This window comes from Petromyzon marinus, unplaced genomic scaffold, assembly GCF_048934315.1.
Source record: "Petromyzon marinus isolate PM22_M1 ecotype Great Lakes invasive population unplaced genomic scaffold, UKy_Petmar_22M1.pri1.0 PM_G_Scaffold_34, whole genome shotgun sequence".
Classification (NCBI taxonomy): domain Eukaryota; kingdom Metazoa; phylum Chordata; class Hyperoartia; order Petromyzontiformes; family Petromyzontidae; genus Petromyzon; species Petromyzon marinus.
Genome location: NW_027422917.1, coordinates 647,473 through 668,552, shown reverse-complemented (window position 1 = coordinate 668,552; position 21,080 = coordinate 647,473). Strand labels below are relative to the sequence as shown.

The window sequence follows — 21,080 nt, the reverse complement described above, 5'->3', positions numbered from 1 at the left end:
TCCTGTGATAAAACAGCAAATCTTCCAGAAAAGAAAAAAACTTATTACAACTCTGTGTGCAAAAATCTCACAAACCCCTTCTTGAATAAGAGCCTTGAGACTCGGCGAGGAATTCCCCCCCGGGTGAACTGAATCACATCGTTATTATCACTACTGCCCTCTGTTCGAACAGCGTTCATCTATTTTCGTTGTAAAATGTCAATCGGTCACTTGTTCGGAGGTCATGTCCATGAGGACGCATTTCCTAAGAAGGCCACGGCAGTTGCGTTGGTTCCTCGCGCGCTGCCGAGAGACGAGTTCTCGGTGGCACTCGAGAAAAAACAAACGCGCATCCGTCCCGTGCCCTCATGGATAGCATCATCAATTGCGGTGTATAAGGGAGCAAAGATGCCGCCCTAATCGATTGCGGTGTATAAGGGAGCAAAGATGCCGCCCGAGAAGACGATTCGTAATTTGTTTTTTTTGGGATCAAGATCTCTTGTGGACGCGCGCGTGTGTGTGCGTTCGGGCCCTCCTCCACCCGACACAGCCAATCAATAAAATGTTGACTCCCTCGCCTGGTATACAGGAGGTCGTGGATTCGATCCCGAACCTGACGCTTGCTGTGTACTCCATCTCTTCTCTAGCTGTTTAGGCATCCGCTTGCACACAACAACAACCGCCATTCGCCACTAAGTGGCGGTGATGTCACCACGACGCTTGTACCAGGCTATGTGCACCCTGAGGCCACGTGAAGTGTCGAACGCCCGCTAGCAGGAGGTCACGGGGCAGACCCAGGTGCCACGGGTCGACTGACTGAGATGACTGGCTGATGCACCACCTGTGCCCCCTACTGTGCCAACCTGCTGTGCTTTAGCCACCCGGCGCTCCGCTCGTTGTTGTGAGCGTCGCTCCTCCGCCCTCCGTTGTTGTTGGAGGGCGACTGCCTCCAACTGCCCAGTAGCATCCTTCACGAGCCTCCTCCACAGAGGCCGATCTTGACACCGCTGGTACCAGTCATCGGCAAGTCCACTCAGCTCCACGTCCTCCTGTACCACATCACTCCATCTCTTCTCTAGCCCATGCCGCGCCCGTTTAGCCCCCTCGATCCGGCCGAACAAAAGCTGTTTCGGCATGCGGTGGCTGGGCATGCGGGCTACATGACCCAGCCAACGCAGCCGTGCCTGCCGGAGGAGCTCACCGATGGGACCTTGCCCAGATCTTTCAAGGATTTGTGAGCTCCTCACACAATCCAGTCTGGTTAAACCCAGGATGGATCGTAGGCAGGCCAGCCTAAATGTTTCTAACCGGTGAAGATGTTCCATTAGGGGGGTCCACGTTTCGCAAGCGTAGAGAAGTGAGGGAATGACTGTGGTCGAGAAGACCTGAAGCTTAGTGCGGAGCCACAGACCAGGTAGCTTCCACACAGCGTTACGCAACCGATGAAAAGATATTGCCGCTCGACTGATTCGGAGTGAGACCTCTGCTGTTAAACTGGAGCTGGTCATAAGCACACTGCCCAGGCATGGGATATGTTGCTATACACTAGACCACTATACACTACTATACACTACACCACTATACACTACTCTACACTACACTATACACTACTATACACTACACTATACACTACACCATACACTACTATACACTCTGCTATGGGTGGGGGGGAGGGGCTGTCTCGTGCTGAGGGGGCTTTGAGGAGGGAGGCGATGTGAGCCAATCAGGGGGTGTGCGTGTCACGTGAACAAAGGAATTGCTTTTTTCGATTTAAAGCTTTCGTGACTGCAATGATTCATCTTCTTTGGTTCTTTCGGTAAAGTCACGTAGAATGAGAATAAAATAATAAATTGATAAAATAAGGCCGCTTGTGTTGTGGCCGAAACGTCGTGAGAATATTATTGTGTTATTTTATTTTATCAATTTATTATTTTATTCTCATTCTACGTGACTTTACCGAAAGAACCAAAGAAGAAAAAGGAATTGCTTGTCGAATGAATCGTTTACCAAACGATTCGCCTGCCGAAGAATCGACGTTTAATGCCTGCGGCAATTCCGGATCGACTCGACAAGAGGGAATCGACGATAAAAACCACGATTCGCCATCCGCAATGGCGGCGCTGCTCCTGTGCCCACGTTGACGTCTCCAGCTGCAGACTGATCACCTCCAGTAGGGCAGTGAAGATGCGGCTACTAGTACCAGTACTACTAGTACCAGTACTACTAGTACTGGTAGTAGTAGTACCACTAATACTACTAGTTGTATTAGTACTAGCGGTACTACTACCACGAGTACCACGAGTAGTAGTACCAGTACTACTAGTACTGGTACTACTACTACCACGAGTAGTAGTAGTACCAGTACTACTAGTACTGGTACTACTACTAGTAGTACTAGTAGTAGTGCCACTAATACTACTAGTTGTGGTATTAGTACTAGCGGTACTACTACAAGGCCTACGACAACTAGTACTACTACTGTACTACCACTACCAGTATTACTACCAGTACTACTACTACCAGTACTACTACCAGTACTACAACTACTACTACCACTATTACCACTACCAGTACTGGTAGCAGTGTTTTTTATCGTCGATTCTGCTACCAGTACTGGTACTACTACCGCTACTACCAGTACTACTACAACCAGTAGCACCGGTACTACTACTACCACTGCTACTACTACCAGCACTACTACCAGTACTACTACTACCAGTACTACTGCTACTACTACCAGTACTACTACCAGTACTACTACTGGTACTACTACCGCTACTACCAGTACTACTACAACCAGTAGCACCGGTACTACTACTACCAGTACTACTACCAGTACTACTAATACTACTACCACTATTACCACTACCAGTACTACTGCTACCAGTACTGGTACTACTGGTACTACTACCGCTACTACCAGTACTACTACAACCAGTAGCACTGGTACTACTACTACCACTGCTACTACTACCAGTACTACTACCAGTACTACTACTACCAGTACTACTGCTACTACTACCAGTACTACTACCAGTACTACTACCGGTACTACTACTGGTACTACCGCTACTACCAGTACTACTACAACCAGTAGCACCGGTACTACTACTACTACCAGTACTACTACCACTATTACCATTACCAGTACTACTGCTACCAGTACTGGTACTACTGGTACTACTACCGCTACTACCAGTACTACTACAACCAGTAGCACCGGTACTACTACTACCAACTGCTACTACTACCAGTACTACTACTACCAGTACTACTACCAGTACTACTGCTACTACTACCAGTACTACTACCAGTACTACTACTGGTACTACTACCGCTACTACCAGTACTACTACAACCAGTAGCACCGGTACTACTACTACCAGTACTACTACTACCAGTACTACTAATACTACTACCACTATTACCACTACCAGTACTACTGCTACCAGTACTTACCAGTACTACTGATACCAGTACTGGTACTACTGGTACTACTACCGCTACTACCAGTACTACTACAACCAGTAGCACCGGTACTACTACTACCACTGCTACTACTACCAGTACTACTACCAGTTCTACTACTACCAGTACTACAACTACTACTACCAGTACTACTACCAGTACTACTACTACCAGTACTACTGGTACTACTACCGCTACTACCAGTACTACTACTACCAGTACTACTACTGGTACTACTACCGCTACTACCAGTACTACTACTGGTACTACTACCGCTACTGCCAGTACTACTACAACCAGTAGCACCGGGTCTACTACTACCACTGCTACTACTACCAGTACTACTACTACCAGTACTACTACCAGTACTACTACAACCAGTAGCACCGGTACTACTACTACCACTGCTACTACTACCAGTACTACTACCAGTACTACTACTTCTACCAGTACTACTACTACTACCAGTACTACAACTACTACTACCAGTACTACTACCAGTACTTCTACTACTAGTACTACTACCAGTACTACTACCAGTACTACAACTACTACTACCAGTACTACAACTACTACCAGTACTACAACTACTACCAGTACTACTACTACCAGTACTACTACTGGTACTACTACTACCAGTACTACTACCAGTACTACTACTACCAGTACTACAACTACTACTACTACCAGTACAACTGGTACTACTACCGCTACTACCAGTACTACTACTACTACCAGTACTACTACTACCAGTACTACTACCAGTACTACTACTGGTACTACTACCGCTACTACCAGTACTACTACAACCATTAGCACCGGTACTACTACGACTACAACTACCACTGCTACTACTGCCACTATATCTACGAAAAATACTACTACCACTATAACTACTCATCAATTACTACTACTACCACTACAACTCAATCGGAGGTGAGGTCTTGAGTCTATGGGCAATGTTGAGCATATGGGTAGTTTTGAGTCTGTGGGCAGTGTCGAGTCTATGGTGCAGTGTTGAGTTTATGGTGCAATGTTGAGTCTGTGGTGCAGTGTTGAGTCTGTGGGCAGTGTTGAGTTTATGGTGCAGTGTTGAGTCTATGGTGCAGTGCTGAGTCTTTGGTGCAATGTTAAGTCTATGGTGCAGTGTTGAGTCTATGGTGCAGTGTTGAGTCTGTGGTGCAGTGTTGAGTCTATGGTGCAATGTTGAGTTTATGGTGCAGTGTTGAGTCTATGGGCAGTGTTGAGTCTATGGTGCAGTGTTGAGTCTATGGGTAGTGTTGAGTCTATGGGCAGTGTTGAGTCTATGGTGCAATGTTGAGTCTATGGTGCAGTGTTGAGTCTATGGTGCAATGTTGAGTCTATGGGTAGTGTTGAGTCTATGGTGCAATGTTGAGTCTATGGTGTAGTGTTGAGTCTATGGTGCAATGTTGAGTCTATGGTGCAATGTTGAGTCTATGGTGCAGTGTTGAGTCTATGGTGCAGTGTTGAGTCTATGGTGCAGTGTTGAGTCTATGGTGCAGTGTGTATTGTAGTACAAATACTTACACCATGATCCGATGTTCTAGTGTGCAGGTGGAGTCACCGGTAGAGGCGGCCTGCAGACGCCGTCGGAACGCCCTCCCCCCGTAGGAGGGGGTTGATTCTCTGGTTCACTCACCCACTCACCCAGTCAACCACTCACTCACCCACTCACTCACCCACTCACCCACTTACTCACCCAGTCAACCACTCACTCACTCACTCACCCACTCACCCAGTCAACCACTCACTCACCCAGTCAACCACTCACTCACCCACTCACTCACCCACTCACTCAACCACTCACCCACTCACTCACTCACTCACCCACTTACTCACCCAGTCAACCACTCACTCACCCACTCACTCAACCTCTCACCCACTCACTCAACCACTCACCCACTCACTCACCCACCCACTCATCCACACACCCACCCACTCACCCAGTCAACCACCCACTCAACCACTCACCCACTCATCCACTCACCCACCCACTTATCCACACACCCACAATCACCCACTCACTCACCCAGTCAACCACCCACTCACTCACCCACTCACCCACCCACTCACCCACTCACCCACTCACTCACCCACTTACTCACCCAGTCAACCACTCACTCACCCACTCACTCAACCACTCACCCACTCACTCAACCACTCACCCACTCACTCACCCACCCACTCATCCACACACCCACCCACTCACCCAGTCAACCACCCACTCAACCACTCACCCACTTATCCACTCACCCACCCACTTATCCACACACCCACAATCACCCACTCACTCACCCAGTCAACCACCCACTCACTCACCCACTCACCCACTCACCCACCCACTCACCCACTCACTCAACCACTCACCCACTCACTCACCCACTCAACCACTCAACCACTCACTCACCCACCCACTCAACCACCACTCACTCACCCACTCACCCAACCACTCACTCACCCACTCACTCACCCACCCACTCACCCACTCACTCACCCACCCACTCACCTACCCACTCACCCACTCACTCACCCACTCACCCATCCACAGGTCCGAGAGAGCCCACGACTCCGTGAGAGGAGGAGGAGGAGGAGGAGGCCTCGGGTGGGCCGGGACGCCCAGCTGACGGAGGTTGTCACGCTACACTCCCGTGGCAGTCGAGCGAGTACAAGGTGGCCGCCAGTCCGGACGCCCATGGCGGCGTCTGCAGAGGCGTCTCTTCTCACCCGACCAGGAAGCGCCCCCCACGCTTTGGGGACGCCGCCGGAAGAGCCGGCGCCGCTGACGGGCGCCGAGCCCCCGGGCACGGCGATCAACGCGGGCTTCATCTTCGCCGGGTCGGCGGCGGCGGCGGCGGTGGTGGTGGGGGGGCTCCGTTGAAGGCTCCGCGGTTGGCACGATGGCGGTGCTGGAACCCAGAGAGAGACGGCGAAGGGTCCCCCTCAGGGAGTGATGTAGGATCACCCTGAGCGGGGGCCCATACCATTGGCTGCCATCGGAGCAGAAACCGCGCAAAAAATCCCCTAGGCCCCGTGGTAAAATCCCCTAGGCCCCGTGGTAAAATCCCCGAGGCCCCGTGGTAAAATCCCTAAGGCCCAGTGGTAAAATCCCCGAGGCCCCGTGGTAAAATCCACTTGGCCCCGTGGTAAAATCCCCTTGGCCCCGTGGTAAAATCCACTTGGCCCAGCGGTAAAATCCCCTTGGCCCAGCGGTAAAATCCCCGAGGCCCAGCGGTAAAATCCCCTTGGCCCAGCGGTAAAATCCCCGAGGCCCCGTGGTAAAATCCCCTAGGCCCCGTGGTAAAATCCCCTAGGCCCCGTGGTAAAATCCCCGAGGCAATACCTTTGCCCTAAGGCTGTGATTCCCACATTGGAGTACGAGCGTGGAGATGATTGTGTTCTCTACGTAATAATTCTAAGGCATCTTCTTTGGTTCTTTCGGTAAAGTCACATAGAATGAGAATAAAATAATAAATTGATAAAATAAAATAACACAATAATATTTTATTAATTTATTATTTTATTCTCATTCTACATGACTTTACCGAAAGAACCATAGAAGATGAATCCTTGCATTCACGAAAGCTTTAAATCGAAATTGTAAGGCAATTTTACTCAATCCCAGTAATGTTTGCGTGGATTTCGTTGCGATATCGAATGGCCTCAGTTTGAATGTTTCCCCTGAGACACATTCAAACTGTTAAAAAAACATGCCTGAGTATTGCAATTACGTTTGCATTTTAAACAATTGTATAGTCTGTTAGCATGTGTGTTGCAGTGTCACCATGAAAGTATGCTTGAATTCCAACCCCTACGTCACAAAGTTTTGAACATGCACTTGTTATCGCGTGTAAATGTACAATTTTATAGTTCTGACAAGATTGTTGGCTTGTGTTGCCACTGTTCCTCTGACTGTCGCCGTGTTTTTTCACGGTAATTTGTACACTAACATCGCTGTGCGTGACAATAAATTAGCCGTCTCTGTTCAGGGCTTGGTGTTGCAATGCCACATTCCCCAAATTAGAAGTGGATAAACTCAACATTCCCCAAATGAGAGACGGATAACCAGAGTTCACCCGTATGTATATTGACATGGAGTTATATAAATATAAGTGTATTGGTAATAATTATAATTTGAAGCTCTTTGTCAATCCACTGCTACGATGGAGGCCTTCTCGTTCTTTTCAGTCGCGTGGCTAGTTTGACCATACTTCGTGGAGTTGCAATGATCATGAGAACGGTGAGGAATCAGCCCAGAACTACACGGGAGGATCTTGTCAATGATCTCAAGGCAACTGGGACCATAGTCACCAAGAGAACAATTGGTAACACACTACGCCGTAAAGGACTGAAATCCTGCAGCGCCCGCAAGGTCCCCCTGCTCAAGAAAGCACATATACATGCCCGTCTGAAGTTTGCCAATGAACATCTGAATGATTCAGAGGACAACTGGGTGAAAGTGTTGTGGTCAGATGAGACCAAAATAGAGCTCTTTGGCATCAACTCAACTCGCCGTGTTTGGAGGAGGAGGAATGCTGCCTATGACCCCAAGAACACCATCCCCACCGTCAAACATGGAGGTGGAAACATTATGCTTTGGGGGTGTTTTTCTGCTAAGGGGACAGAACAACTTCACTGCATCAAAGGGACGATGGACGGCGCCATGTACCGTCAAATTTTGGGTGAGAACCTTCCCTCAGCCAGGGCATTGAAAATGGGTCGTGGATGGGTATTCCAGCATGACAAGGACCCAAAACACATGGCCAAGGCAACAAAGGAGTGGCTCAAGAAGAAGCACATCAAAGGTTCTGGAGTGGCCTAGCCAGTCTCCAGACCTTAATCCCATAGAAAATCTGTGGAGGGAGCTGAAGGTTTGAGTTGCCAAACGTCAGCCTCGAAACCTTCATGACTTGGAGAAGATCTGCAAAGAGGAGTGGGACAAAATCCCTCCTGAGATGTGTGCAAACCTGGTGGCCAACTACAAGAAACGTCTGACCTCTGTGATTGCCAACAAGGATTTTGCCACCAAGTACTAAGTCATGTTTTGCAGAGGGGTCAAATAATTATTTCCCTCATTAAAATGCAAATAAATTTATAACATTTTTGACATACGTTTTTCTGGATTTTTGTTGTTATTCTGTCTCTCACTGTTCAAATAAACCTACCATTAAAATTTTAGACTGATCATTTCCTTGTCAGTGGGCAAACGTACAAAATCAGCAGGGGATCAAATACTTTTTTCCCTCACTGTATATAAATCAGCACTGAAGAGACTAAAGCGGCCAGGTGTGGTGCTGGCCACCCACCCCCTCGCGTGTGCTGCTCGCTAACAGCACTTGTCCCACCTGTCTGTTAAGGCTATACGGGGGGGGGGGGGGATCTTTGTGCAGTGGACGAACGAGTGAGTCGAGAGCTCGCCTACACACAGCTCAAGATCGGCGAAGACGCCGGAACGAGTCCACAGATGCTCATTCAGACGGGGCGCTCGGGCGGCGGTGGCATCGGAGCCGAGAAAATAAATCTACACCTTTTTTATGTTTCGGTCGGCCGTGGGTGGGGTCGTTTGACCATACTTCACCACACTGGTCAGTACAGGTTGTTGAAATCAGGAAGCATAGCTGTGAGAGCATGGAAGTTAAATAAAACAATAGAATTTGCAGTGCAGCGCTCTGATATTTAGTATATTGTAAAAAAAACCCAGTTAAAATCGGTGGCATTCGATGTCTGAACCGCTGCTAGGCCCTTCTCTTCACCTACCCACAATGACCAGCGTGGTGAAGTATGTTCAAACAACCTCCGCTTAACTGACATAGCGGCCAAGTAAATAATTCCCATGTATTCATAAATATTTGTTGCTTTTGTAACCTGCAGGGGTGCATCTCAATTTGTGGCAATTTTGCGATTCAGCGCCCTACTTGGTGGAATTTGCTATGCGGGGGCTTGCACGGGAATAGCGAGTCAAGGAATTGTGGTGGAGGTGGGGGTGGGCGGGCTAGGAAGAGAGGAGAGTAGGGGTTTGATGTTGCAAATTTTAAACACGAATTCCCCACGGCATCGCAGTCATTGCGTCCCAGATCGGAGGCGCACGTTTCCACATTTTCATGGTAACCGCAGTCAGACTGCCGGGATCACTTTGACAAATCACAGTGGTGAGGTTTTGATGCTGCCACGGAAACGCCAAGGTGCTCGCGCCGATTTCCATCGCTGAGCGAAATAACTACCGCTATTTCTTACACCACCACCCAAACCATTCCCTCCACGCTCACCGAATGTTTAAAGAGAACATTTTTTTTTTAATAAATAAATAACGCCAACCGTGCAGGTCACAGGTTGCCTTTTTGTTACAGCTGACCTGCATTCAGGGTCAATTCTGATGGTAAAAAAATAAAATAACTCGTGTAAGTGATTACGCAGATGCGTTTTTTTTCCTCCGCTGTTTGTGTATGTGTATACAAACGCACTGCAGTTACGTACTGCGAACATAGTTACATACCGTGTGTCTATTAACATGGAGTTATATTAGGTGTGTTTGCGCTGCAGGTAACAGCGGGAACATTGTGTACAAAAGTAACCCGGTACCATTACTATTTGCAGACAGGCTTCGAGTGCTTCTGCAGTGACATTGAATTCGTTTGAAAAGGGTGGAGTGGAAGAAGAGGGGGTAGAGAAAAAGTTCGCTCTTATTACAACACAGCTTATAATCCCACCAATCGGTCATCTTGGTTTTTCGTGGCAGTGCTAATTAGCTCGAGCACGAATATTTAAAAGGTCAGAAAAAGTTTAAATTTCAAATCCTGGAATTTTTTTGAATTACATTTTTTTGTTACTCTGTTGTAATTATTATCATATATATTTTTACGCGTTCCAGCCACGTACTTACGCTCATTACAAAGCGGAAGTGGAGGTCATGCAGCGGCTCAGTGCGCCAAGCAGGAGTTGACTCATTAACCCAAACCAACTTAGCAAAAAAATCCTCTCAAATTGTTTTTCGGGGAGTAAATATTGCAACGTATTTAAAATAAGGAGAACTTTACGTTGCGGATTACGTGCGTGTGTGCCAATAACCAGGATAATTCATGTTTGCAACAGCATTTGCGGGGATTGTTGGCCAAGGTTGACCCGCAAAAGATTTCTCGGCAAAAGGTTAACATCTTTACACTCCATCAAAGACTTCCGTGGTGGGCCCATTAATGTTCCGCATTGCTGATAGGTCCCGTACGGACTCTTAGACGCTCAATTGTTATGTTTTGATGTGCTTTTCATGCCTCTTTTTACTTAATTAGAAATGTGGGAGCTTTAATGGTAACATAACCAACAATGTTCTTTCAAGGTTAACCCGTACACTTTGGGCGTAGACAGTCTTAAAATAACGGTCGATAGAGCACTGCTTCAAATTTGTGTGTAAGTGGCAGTGGCCAAAATTTGGCAAATCCTTGGTGGAGTGGCATCACAGCTGCGCAAAACAGTCTGGGTAATTGCAATATGGCGGTAATAGCAGTGTCTTGCATCGTTGGGATAGCAGCGTTGTGCGATTATGGTTCTGGTGAATAAAACTTTGAAGGGAGCTGAAATGTATGGGGAGGTTAGGGTGTACACTTCAGCGGTGAAAATGGTTTAAGAAGGTGGATGGATTGGATGCATGTGTTCCAGAGATGTCTACGCTTCTGGCATTTACATGGTACAACACTGATGAGGCACGTTCGTAAGTGTAGCAGGGAACACGAGAGTGGGAAGGTGTCCGTCCAGCGGCGGGTTGAGAAAGGTCTCCAAAATAAATGTACCGCATTCTTTGTCAATCACAGCGGCAATCGGTCGCTGCTGGTCAACCTCCAACTGAGGAATATTGCCGAATGCTCATCGAGTCTGTCTCGTTTGTGGACACATCAAATAGCGGAGCCTTAATCCGAATTCATCTTTTACCTGTGTCAGCCCACGACTGTTTCGGTCGTGAGGGTGGTTGTTCATGAACATACTTCACCACGCTGGGCAGTGCGGGTTGGTGAAGGAAGTGGGGGCCGTGTCCAAGACTGGTTTCATATATCACCCGACCACCGCTGACCTGGCGATCCGAACTCGGATCGCCAGGTTTATAACACAGTGTGCCAACTAACCATTGCTCCATAGGTGCACATCACGAGTCAATATAAAAGGGGGGGGGGGCAGCACTTTGGAGCATGCCGTTTGTAATTGCAGAAGCAAATCCTCGTTTTTTTCTGTGGCTGACGCCGTGTGGAAAGACCCAGGGGGATTGTGGGGGAAGTGGCGGGCCTCCATAGGTGGCTTCGATATGCGGCAGGATGGGTCAGAAGCCTCTTGAACGGATTCGGTGATCTTCCCGCATCAACTACAACCGAGAACGGGCCGCGATGGCGATGTTTTATGAAGGGCCTGCTTTTCGACTCAGAAGTTCAGAGGTCGAGAGTTGACCCCGCAGCAGCGTGAACGGTGGCGCAGCTTAAAAAAAAAACACTTAACCCACTCCGCCAGACGCGTCCCAACTTGTTGCCATGCAAAGAGTAGCAAAATGCCCTTTTGTTTGCAAAGGCCGCTGCCATTAGGAACAGGTTTTACCCTTTTAACTGGCACAAAAACTGACACCTTTATTCAAGGCATCGTGTCTGCAATAAACACAACACAAGCAGTCAAAGTGCAAACAAAAAAGACTGCTTGATGAGTAACCTGTGACCTTCGGTAAAGTCACATAGAATGAGAATAAAATAATAAAACCAACACAAGCGGCCTTCATCGTCGTGAGAATATTACTGTGTTATTTTATTTTATCAATTTATTATTTTATTCTCATTCTACGCGGTGACTTTACCGAAAGAACCAAAGAAGATGAATCCTTGCAGTCACGAAAGCTTTAAATCGAAATTTAACCTGTGACCGTACAACCTGCTCCGTCGATGCCGCGGTTTACGCATTGGCGTCTATCCACCGCTGGGTTGAAGGTCTCTTGAATTTCGATTTAAAGCTTTCGTGACTGCAATGATTCATCTTCTTTGGTTCTTTCGGTAAAGTCACATAGAATGAGAATAAAATAATAAATTGATAAAATAAAATAACACAATAATATTCTCACGACGTTTCGGCCACAACACAAGCGGCCTTCATCAGGTGAAGGGGACGAGAATGTCTGGTAGGACAGTGCTGAAGGCCGCTTGCGTTGTGGGCGAAACGTCGTGAGAATATTATTGTGTTATTGTATTTTATCAATTTATTATTTTATTCTCATTCTACGTGACTTTACCGAAAGAACCAAAGAAGACGAAGGTCTCTTCCCCGTGCCGTCGTCGTTGCGACGACGCCGCAACGCGTCTCACTCCGGCACGTGAGGCAGGGCCCTTCATTGTAGTGGGCAACGTTCGCCGATTGAATGGTTTCTTCTTCGGGGACACGCGTCGATTACGGTTGCTTTTCGTTGTCGGTTTTCCAAAAGCACTCCAATCCTGCTCTCGTGTGTTGTCTTAACGGTGTGCAAAATAAAAATAATAATAAACCAACGGAATAAATTGGCTGTATTATTCTACACAGGGGTTAAACTGTTCGAAAATGCAATTGCCAGAGATTCAGAACTCCCCGTACTTTTGATTTGCCTCAATATAAACAGTGTACCGAAGCCCCTGCATCATGATTAAGACGGATGCACTGCTTGTAGCTTGGAAGAGTCCACAATGATGGGGTGGGATAGAGGATATTATTTACCTCTGACTTTATCCCAGGTTTATACGGTGGAACTGCTTGTCCAAAGAATGTAATATTGCGCTTTAAAAATTGATCAAATATGAGAACAAACGCGCCGTCGTTCACCCTGTCAAATCTCTGGAATTAGACATTTTATTTTGAAAACCATTTTTACACAACGCATTTTTATCATTTGGCACTATTCCGTGTGCCAGAGGTGATATAAATTGGAATGATATCAATCTGTATTCTTAGCTCTTTCGGTAAAGTCACGTTGAAGGGAAACAATAAATAATAAAATATATATAAAACAATAAAAATTCTCACGACGTTTCGACCATAACACAAACGGTCGTCATCAGGTGACGACCGTTTGTGTTATGGTCGAAACGTCATCAGGTGACGATCGTTTGTGTTATGGTCGAAACGTCGTGAGAATTTTTATTGTTTTATATATATTTTATTGTTTCCCTTCAACGTGACTTTACCGAAAGAGCTAAGAATACGAATTACTGCAGTCACGAAAGCTTTAAATCAAAATATTAATCTGGTTGGTGCGTACAACCATTCCAGAGATGATTCCTCGAGACGTCTTTGCAGTAAATATTGTGGCACGAAGCCCGCCTTAAATATCGCAAATTCTCCAAGCCAGTCTCCGATAGAGCTTGTAGTGAAACGTTTCTGGATTGAGAAAGGTTACTCTGCCACCCAGCCTGACCTCGCGGTAACCCCACGAGTTCCCATTGCAGCAGGTCTGGCTGTATGGGAGAAAGCGGCTGCGGTACTATTTGTGGGGGTGAGTTGTGGGGGGGGGGGGGGGTGCTGGGGAGATGTAGTGATGGGGAGGTGGGGCTGAGGGGATGTAGTGATGGGGAGCTGGGAATTAGAGGGATGAGGCTAGTGGTGGTGGTGGGGAGAGAGAGAGAAAGAGGTTGCGGTGTGGAGGGGAGTTCAGTTGCCACGTTGTGTTGTTTGGCGGTGAAGTAGGTCGAGAAACGGGAATGGATAGACAGACAACCAGGAATGGATGGACACATAATGGGGAATGGATGGACACACAACTGGGAATGGATAGACACACAACTGGGAATGGATAGACACACAACTGGGAATGGATAGACACACAACTGGGAATGGACAGACACACAACAAGGACTGGATAGACACACAACCAGGAATGGATGGACACATAATGGGGAATGGATGGACACACAACTGGGAATGGATAGACACACAACTGGGAATGGACAGACACACAACAAGGAATGGATAGACACCCAACCAGGAATGGATGGACACATAATGGGGAATGGATGGACACACAACTGGGAATGGATAGACACACAACTGGGAATGGACAGACACACAACAAGGAATGGATAGACACCCAACCAGGAATGGATGGACACATAATGGGGAATGGATGGACACACAACTGGGAATGGATAGACACACAACTGGGAATGGATGGACACACAACCGGGAATGGATAGACACACAACTGGGAATGGATAGACACACAACAAGGAATGGATAGACACACAACTGGGAATGGATAGACACACAACTGGGAATGGATAGACACACAGCAAGAAATGGATGGACACACAACGAGGAATGGATAGACACACAACTGGGAATGGATAGACACACAACTGGGAATGGATAGACACACAACTGGGAATGGATAGACACACAACTGGGAATGGATAGACACACAACTGGGAATGGATAGACACACAACTGGGAATGGATAGACACACAACTGGGAATGGATAGACACATAACTGGGAATGGATATACACACAACGGGAAATGGATAGACACACAACTGGGAATGGATAGACACACAACTGGGAATGGATAGACACACAACTGGGAATGGATGGACACACAATGGGAAATGGATAGACACACAACAAGGAATGGATAGACACACAACTGGGAATGGATAGACACACAACTGGGAATGGATAGACACACAACGAGGACTGGATGGACACAACAGGGAATGGGTGGACACACAACCGAGGAACGGGTGGACACACAACCAGGAATGTATGGACACAACGGGGAATAGGTGGACACACAACCAACGTTATTTCCCTGTTGTTCTTTCACGCCCTACCTATTTCAGACCCGTAACGTCCCTCTCTATTATGGCAAAAGGCTTGAGAACAACGCCCCGCTGGTGTGGCATCGTAGGCCTACATGGTAATCTGCGTGTGACACAGAGATAAGTGCGGGCGAATACCGGCTGCATCGCACGCGTGAACGTGAAGTGAGCGCGGCACTGTCGGTGTTTGAAACGGTTAGAAAATGAAAGGAGACTCAGAAGAAGAGGCGATTGAGCTAAATTTGTGGAGGGTGGGGGGCGGTGAAAATTTTATTTAAGAGCATTTTCATCCCACCCCCCCCCCCCCCCCCCCAGAATCTATAAAATAAACACAATGACAAGCATCATGTTAGGCATCAGAATGGCTGTTTTGATATGGTGTGCCAAGATCAAATGTAACGCGGAGAATGTGGTTTGCAGGGCCGTACAAATGATGATGGGTCATGACAATGTTTAAGGCCCACTGTTTATGCACTTATGCTGTTGCAACGTGGGGTGAAGGCATCGATGTACAGAGTTATGCTATAGAGGAATGGCATGAAAACTGTTGGTTTATGTATTCATTTAACATTCCATTACCAAAAACGTTCTTCCGTTATCTCGGAACGTAACGTGTTTTATTTTTATAACATTCTTCGTACAACGTGAACAGCCCTTGTCACAGGCCACTTCTGGATGAGGACTTCCCCCTTGCCGTGCGGGTTGTGGAGGTCATTTTACCACGCCGATCCGTGCGAGTATTACGAGGCGGGGGACATAGGAGTAGAGTACAACAGCGTACCGTACTGCTTCTAACAGGCTCGACGTAGCCCACAACACACGACGTTCGGTTCGAAGCACTTGGTCTGTGCGCCCTTCAGTTGCTTGGGTCAACAGTGGGGCTAAGTTTTTGCCCAATCATCGCCAGCTGGATCAAAAACGTAATGAACTGACACCGATGCTCAGCTCCGTGATGACCCATTAAAACACTATCCAGTCTCAACCCTTTGCGTACCATAATATTTGCTTCATATTCTTAGTTCTTTCGGTAAAGTCACGTTGAAGGGAAACAATAAAATAATAAAATATATATAAAACAATACAAATTATCACGACGTTTCGGCCATAACACAAACGGTCGTCATCAGGTGTGTCGGTTTGCATTAATTTATTTATTTTTAAACGGTGTATTTATTTATAAAAAAACGTCAGCGCCACGCGCAGCGATTTGGCAGTTTATTTAGAAGGACTAGTCCATCTATGTTCTGAAAAGAGGAGGGGGGAGACGAAAAAATTAATGTATGCTGTCTGAAAGCCACTGTAAGCGTGAACAATCAATTAAGACCTTATTTGATAAACCATTTCAGGTCTTAATTGATTCTTCACGCTTACAGTGGCTTTCAGACAGCATACATTAAATTTTCCGTCTCCCCCCTCCTCTTTTCAGAACATAGATGGACTAGTCCTTCTAAATAAACTGCCAAATCGCTGCGCGTGTCGAAACGTCGTGAGAATTTATTTTATTGTTTTATAGATATTTTATTATTTTATTGTTTCCCTTCAACGTGACTTTACCGAAAGAACTAAGAATATGAATTACTGCAGTCACGAAAGCTTTAAATAAAAAATATTTGCTTCATTCATCTTTCTCTGTCTCAACTCACGTCGTCGTCATCGCCCTTGCTGTTGTTGTTGTTGCTGTTGTTGTTTTTTGCCGTTGCCGTTTGTGTTTCTGTGCAGGTTCATCAACGCTCGCCGTCGGGATAGTGCAGCCCATGATTGACCAGTCCAACCGAGCAGGCAAGTGTCCGCTCGCTGACTGAGCCATCGCCACAGAGGCACAGGCACACGAACACCCCCCCGAGTTGGTTGCTGCCGTGTCGGCTGTCACGAGAAATTTGACACCAAAACAACAGCTTACGACTCGTGCCAATTCTAAGTTAGATTTTCCAAAAAGTACGGTGGGGGGGGAGGGGGGTGGAAATAAAAGTCCACTTATTTATTTTCTGACAGTTTTTACGCACGCTCGCCAGGGAGTCGCAACTTCTCGAGGAGCCTGCCGAAATTGTCAGCGCGGCCAGAACTATTTTTGTAAAGATCCAGTGCACAAGCGGCGTGTGAACACAGCACGTGAACACAGCACGTGAACACACAGCACGTGAACACAGCACGTGACACACAGCGCGTGAACACAGCACGTGAACACAGCACGTGAACACAGCACGTGAACACAGCACGTGAACACAGCACGTGACACACAGCACGTGAACACAGCACGCGGGTAGATGTTGCGTATGCGATGCGCCACCTTGCCAAGGCTTGCCAGCCACAGCGTCGTTGCCCGTGCAAACTGGCACTGGTGGTGCCATCGTTTTACAAGTTTTACAAGTTGTGGGGGAGGGGGGGGCTGACAGCGCAATGGGGAGAGGACGTATGATTTCGGAAAGGGGGTCACACCAACAGGCCAGACTATCGCATATGGTAGGTCCGGATGACCTCCGTCGTGGCCATTAAGCCGACGAATCAGTCGAATTATAAAATCTGTGGTAATTCTTGTATAATTATTTAAATCATTCGGGCAGGATCTGCATGTCGTAGGCCTAGCCTAGGACTCCCCATGTATTGAAATTGGCAGAACGGTTTCGGTGATATTCTCTGAACCACCATACGTATACATACGGATAGATCAAAGGATTATTAAATAGATGTGCTACTCAAGTTACATGTCAGGGCATCAGCCACTGGGTCACGAGCGTTAGTGTTTGAAATGGAATCCCTTCCTGAATACCGTGTGCCGTTCTACAGATTGGACACTATGCAAGATTTGTTCCCTCTACTTGCAAATACTATAGGTTCTCTCTCTCTCTCGCATTTCCACTGAAGCTATGCCAATGAAGATTTGGCTTGTGACTAATCGTATGAATGCTCGAATCAAATTAACATGTTGGCCATTCTCAGTCTACTTATGGATGGATGGATTGATTCCTCCCTGATGCCTTGTCGGTCATGGGGGTTTTAGCCGTGTATCACCACGCTGGCCAGAGCAAGTTTGTGAAAGGAAGTGCCCAGGACCGGATCAGATGTCACTCACTATTGATTTGAGCTGTGGCAAGGAATTGAACTGCGGTACTCTAACTACTACGGCACTGTTCCCCCCGTAAGTGATCATAACCATTCATTATTAATGTCACAGATCAACTTTGACATCTAGTTAGTTATTCTGTTAATTTCTATTCAGCCATTGTGGCAATGCTTTGAATTAATATCTGAATGAGCAGGAGTTTGTATGAACTCCTCCTGTTCTGCAGAGTGAGAGTGAGTGGAGTTTGTATAACCTCCTCCTGTTCTGCAGAGTGAGAGTGAGTGGAGTTTGTATGATCTCCTCCTGTTCTGCAGAGTGAGAGTGAGTGGAGTTTGTATGATCTCCTGCTGTTCTGCAGAGTGAGAGTGAGTGGAGTTTCTATGACCTGCTGTTCTGCAGAGTGAGAGTGAGTGGAGTTTGTATGATCTGCTGCTGTTCTGCAGAGTGAGAGTGAGTGGAGTTTGTATGACCTCCTCGTGTTCTGCAGAGTGAGAGTGAGTGAGTGGAGTTTGTATGATCTCCTGCTGTTCTGCAGAGTGAGTGGAGTTTGTATGACCTCCTCCTGTTCTGCAGAGTGAGAGTGAGTGGAGTTTGTATGATCTGCTGCTGTTCTGCAGAGTGAGAGTGAGTGGAGTTTGTATGATCTGCGGCTGTTCTGCAGAGTGAGAGTGAGTGGAGTTTGTATGACCTCCTCCTGTTCTGCAGAGTGAGAGTGAGTGAGTGAGTGGAGTTTGTATGATCTCCTCCTGTTCTGCAGAGTGAGAGTGAGTGGAGTTTGTATGATCTGCTGCTGTTCTGCAGAGTGAGAGTGAGTGGAGTTTGTATGATCTCCTGCTGTTCTGCAGAGTGAGAGTGAGTGGAGTTTGTATGATCTGCTGCTGTTCTGCAGAGTGAGAGTGAGTGGAGTTTGTATGACCTCCTCCTGTTCTGCAGAGTGAGAGTGAGTGAGTGGAGTTTGTATGATCTCCTGCTGTTCTGCAGAGTGAGTGGAGTTTGTATGGCCTCCTCCTGCTCTGAAGAGTGAGAGTGAGTGAGTGGAGTTTGTATGATATGCTGCTGTTCTGCAGAGTGAGAGTGAGTGGAGTTTGTATGACCTCCTCGTGTTCTGCAGAGTGAGTGAGTGGAGTTTGTATGATCTCCTGCTGTTCTGCAGAGTGAGTGGAGTTTGTATGACCTCCTCCTGTTCTGCAGAGTGAGAGTGAGTGGAGTTTGTATGACCTCCTCCTGTTCTGCAGAGTGAGAATGAGTGAATGGAGTTTGTATGATCTCCTGCTGTTCTGCAGATTGAGAGTGAGTTGAGTTTGTATGATCTGCTGCTGTTCTGCAGAGTGATAGTGAGTGGAGTTTGTATGATCTCCTGCTGTTCTGCAGAGTGAGAGTGAGTGGAGTTTGTATGACCTCCTCCTGTTCTGCAGAGTGAGAGTGAGTGGAGTTTGTATGATCTGCTGCTGTTCTGCAGAGTGAGAGTGAGTGGAGTTTGTATGATCTCCTGCTGTTCTGCAGAGTGAGAGTGAGTGGAGTTTGTATGATCTGCTGCTGTTCTGCAGAGTGAGAGTGAGTGGAGTTTGTATGACCTCCTCCTGTTCTGCAGAGTGAGAGTGAGTGAGTGGAGTTTGTATGATCTCCTGCTGTTCTGCAGAGTGAGTGGAGTTTGTATGGCCTCCTCCTGCTCTGAAGAGTGAGAGTGAGTGAGTGGAGTTTGTATGATATGCTGCTGTTCTGCAGAGTGAGAGTGAGTGGAGTTTGTATGACCTCGTGTTCTGCAGAGTGAGAGTGAGTGAGTGGAGTTTGTATGATCTCCTGCTGTTCTGCAGAGTGAGTGGAGTTTGTATGACCTCCTCCTGTTCTGCAGAGTGAGAGTGAGTGGAGTTTGTATGATCTGCTGCTGTTCTGCAGAGTGAGAGTGAGTGGAGTTTGTATGACCTCCTCCTGTTCTGCAGAGTGAGAATGAGTGAGTGGAGTTTGTATGATCTCCTGCTGTTCTGCAGATTGAGAGTGAGTTGAGTTTGTATGATCTGCTGCTGTTCTGCAGAGTGATAGTGAGTGGAGTTTGTATGATCTCCTGCTGTTCTGCAGAGTGATAGTGAGTGGAGTTTGTATGACCTCCTGTTGTTCTGCAGAGTGAGTGTGAGTGGAGTTTGTATGACCTCCTGTTCTGCAGAGTGATTGTGGCGTTTGTAGATTATCTCCCCCAGTTCTGCATCTGTTTCCTCTAGATTTTCCATCATTCCTCCTCCCGCAGTTAAACACAAACACAAGTGCAAACTGGAATTGATTTAATAAATATCCCAGTGGCTAAAAAAAAGTACCGGACGATTACTCATTCGGGATTACACGCAGCAGCAGCGGCAGCAACAGCAAAATCGCTCTCCCTACCGCGGACAACTTTGGCAGGAAAAGTCTTGAGACACGTGAGTGAGGCTTTGAAGTCAACACCTCGATATGCGTACGTTCGATATCTCGAACTTTGGATTTGTGACCATTGCTTTAAGCAGAGGAAGGACCTAACAGAGAATGGGTTGACGACAGCGGAAGAGATTGGGTGTCAGTGTGATGTGGTGCACTACTTGAGCGTAATACAAAGCAGAGAGAGAGAAAAGTGGAAATGACAAATGATGGAATGTGCAGTGGACACCTAACGGGGCCACGTGTCCATGAATCGTGGTGATGATGATGATATAATTACTTTAAACGAAAGGCTAAATATAAAGTATGATCAAGTATAAAATACAATATAAGTGTACGACGCTACAG

At 47.1% G+C, this 21,080-nt stretch overlaps 2 protein-coding genes across 2 annotated transcripts in view; both read left to right on the top strand.

The window, feature by feature from the left end:
* The first annotated feature begins 2,090 nt into the window (after positions 1-2,090).
* Positions 2,091-8,650, top strand: LOC142915712 (uncharacterized). Its single transcript, XM_076061407.1, has 4 exons — positions 2,091-2,096; positions 3,417-4,383; positions 5,016-5,097; positions 6,017-8,650. The coding sequence occupies exons 1-2, from the start codon at positions 2,091-2,093 to the stop codon at positions 4,338-4,340; spliced, it is 930 nt and encodes a 309-aa protein (XP_075917522.1). The 3' UTR covers positions 4,341-4,383; positions 5,016-5,097; positions 6,017-8,650.
* LOC142915711 (uncharacterized) overlaps positions 6,161-21,080 on the top strand; it is a 73,684-nt gene continuing 58,764 nt past the window's right edge. The window contains exons 1-2 of the mRNA XM_076061406.1: positions 6,161-6,341; positions 16,985-17,044. Of these exons, the coding sequence (XP_075917521.1) occupies positions 6,161-6,341; positions 16,985-17,044 (241 nt within the window). The remainder of the gene's footprint in view (positions 6,342-16,984; positions 17,045-21,080) is intronic.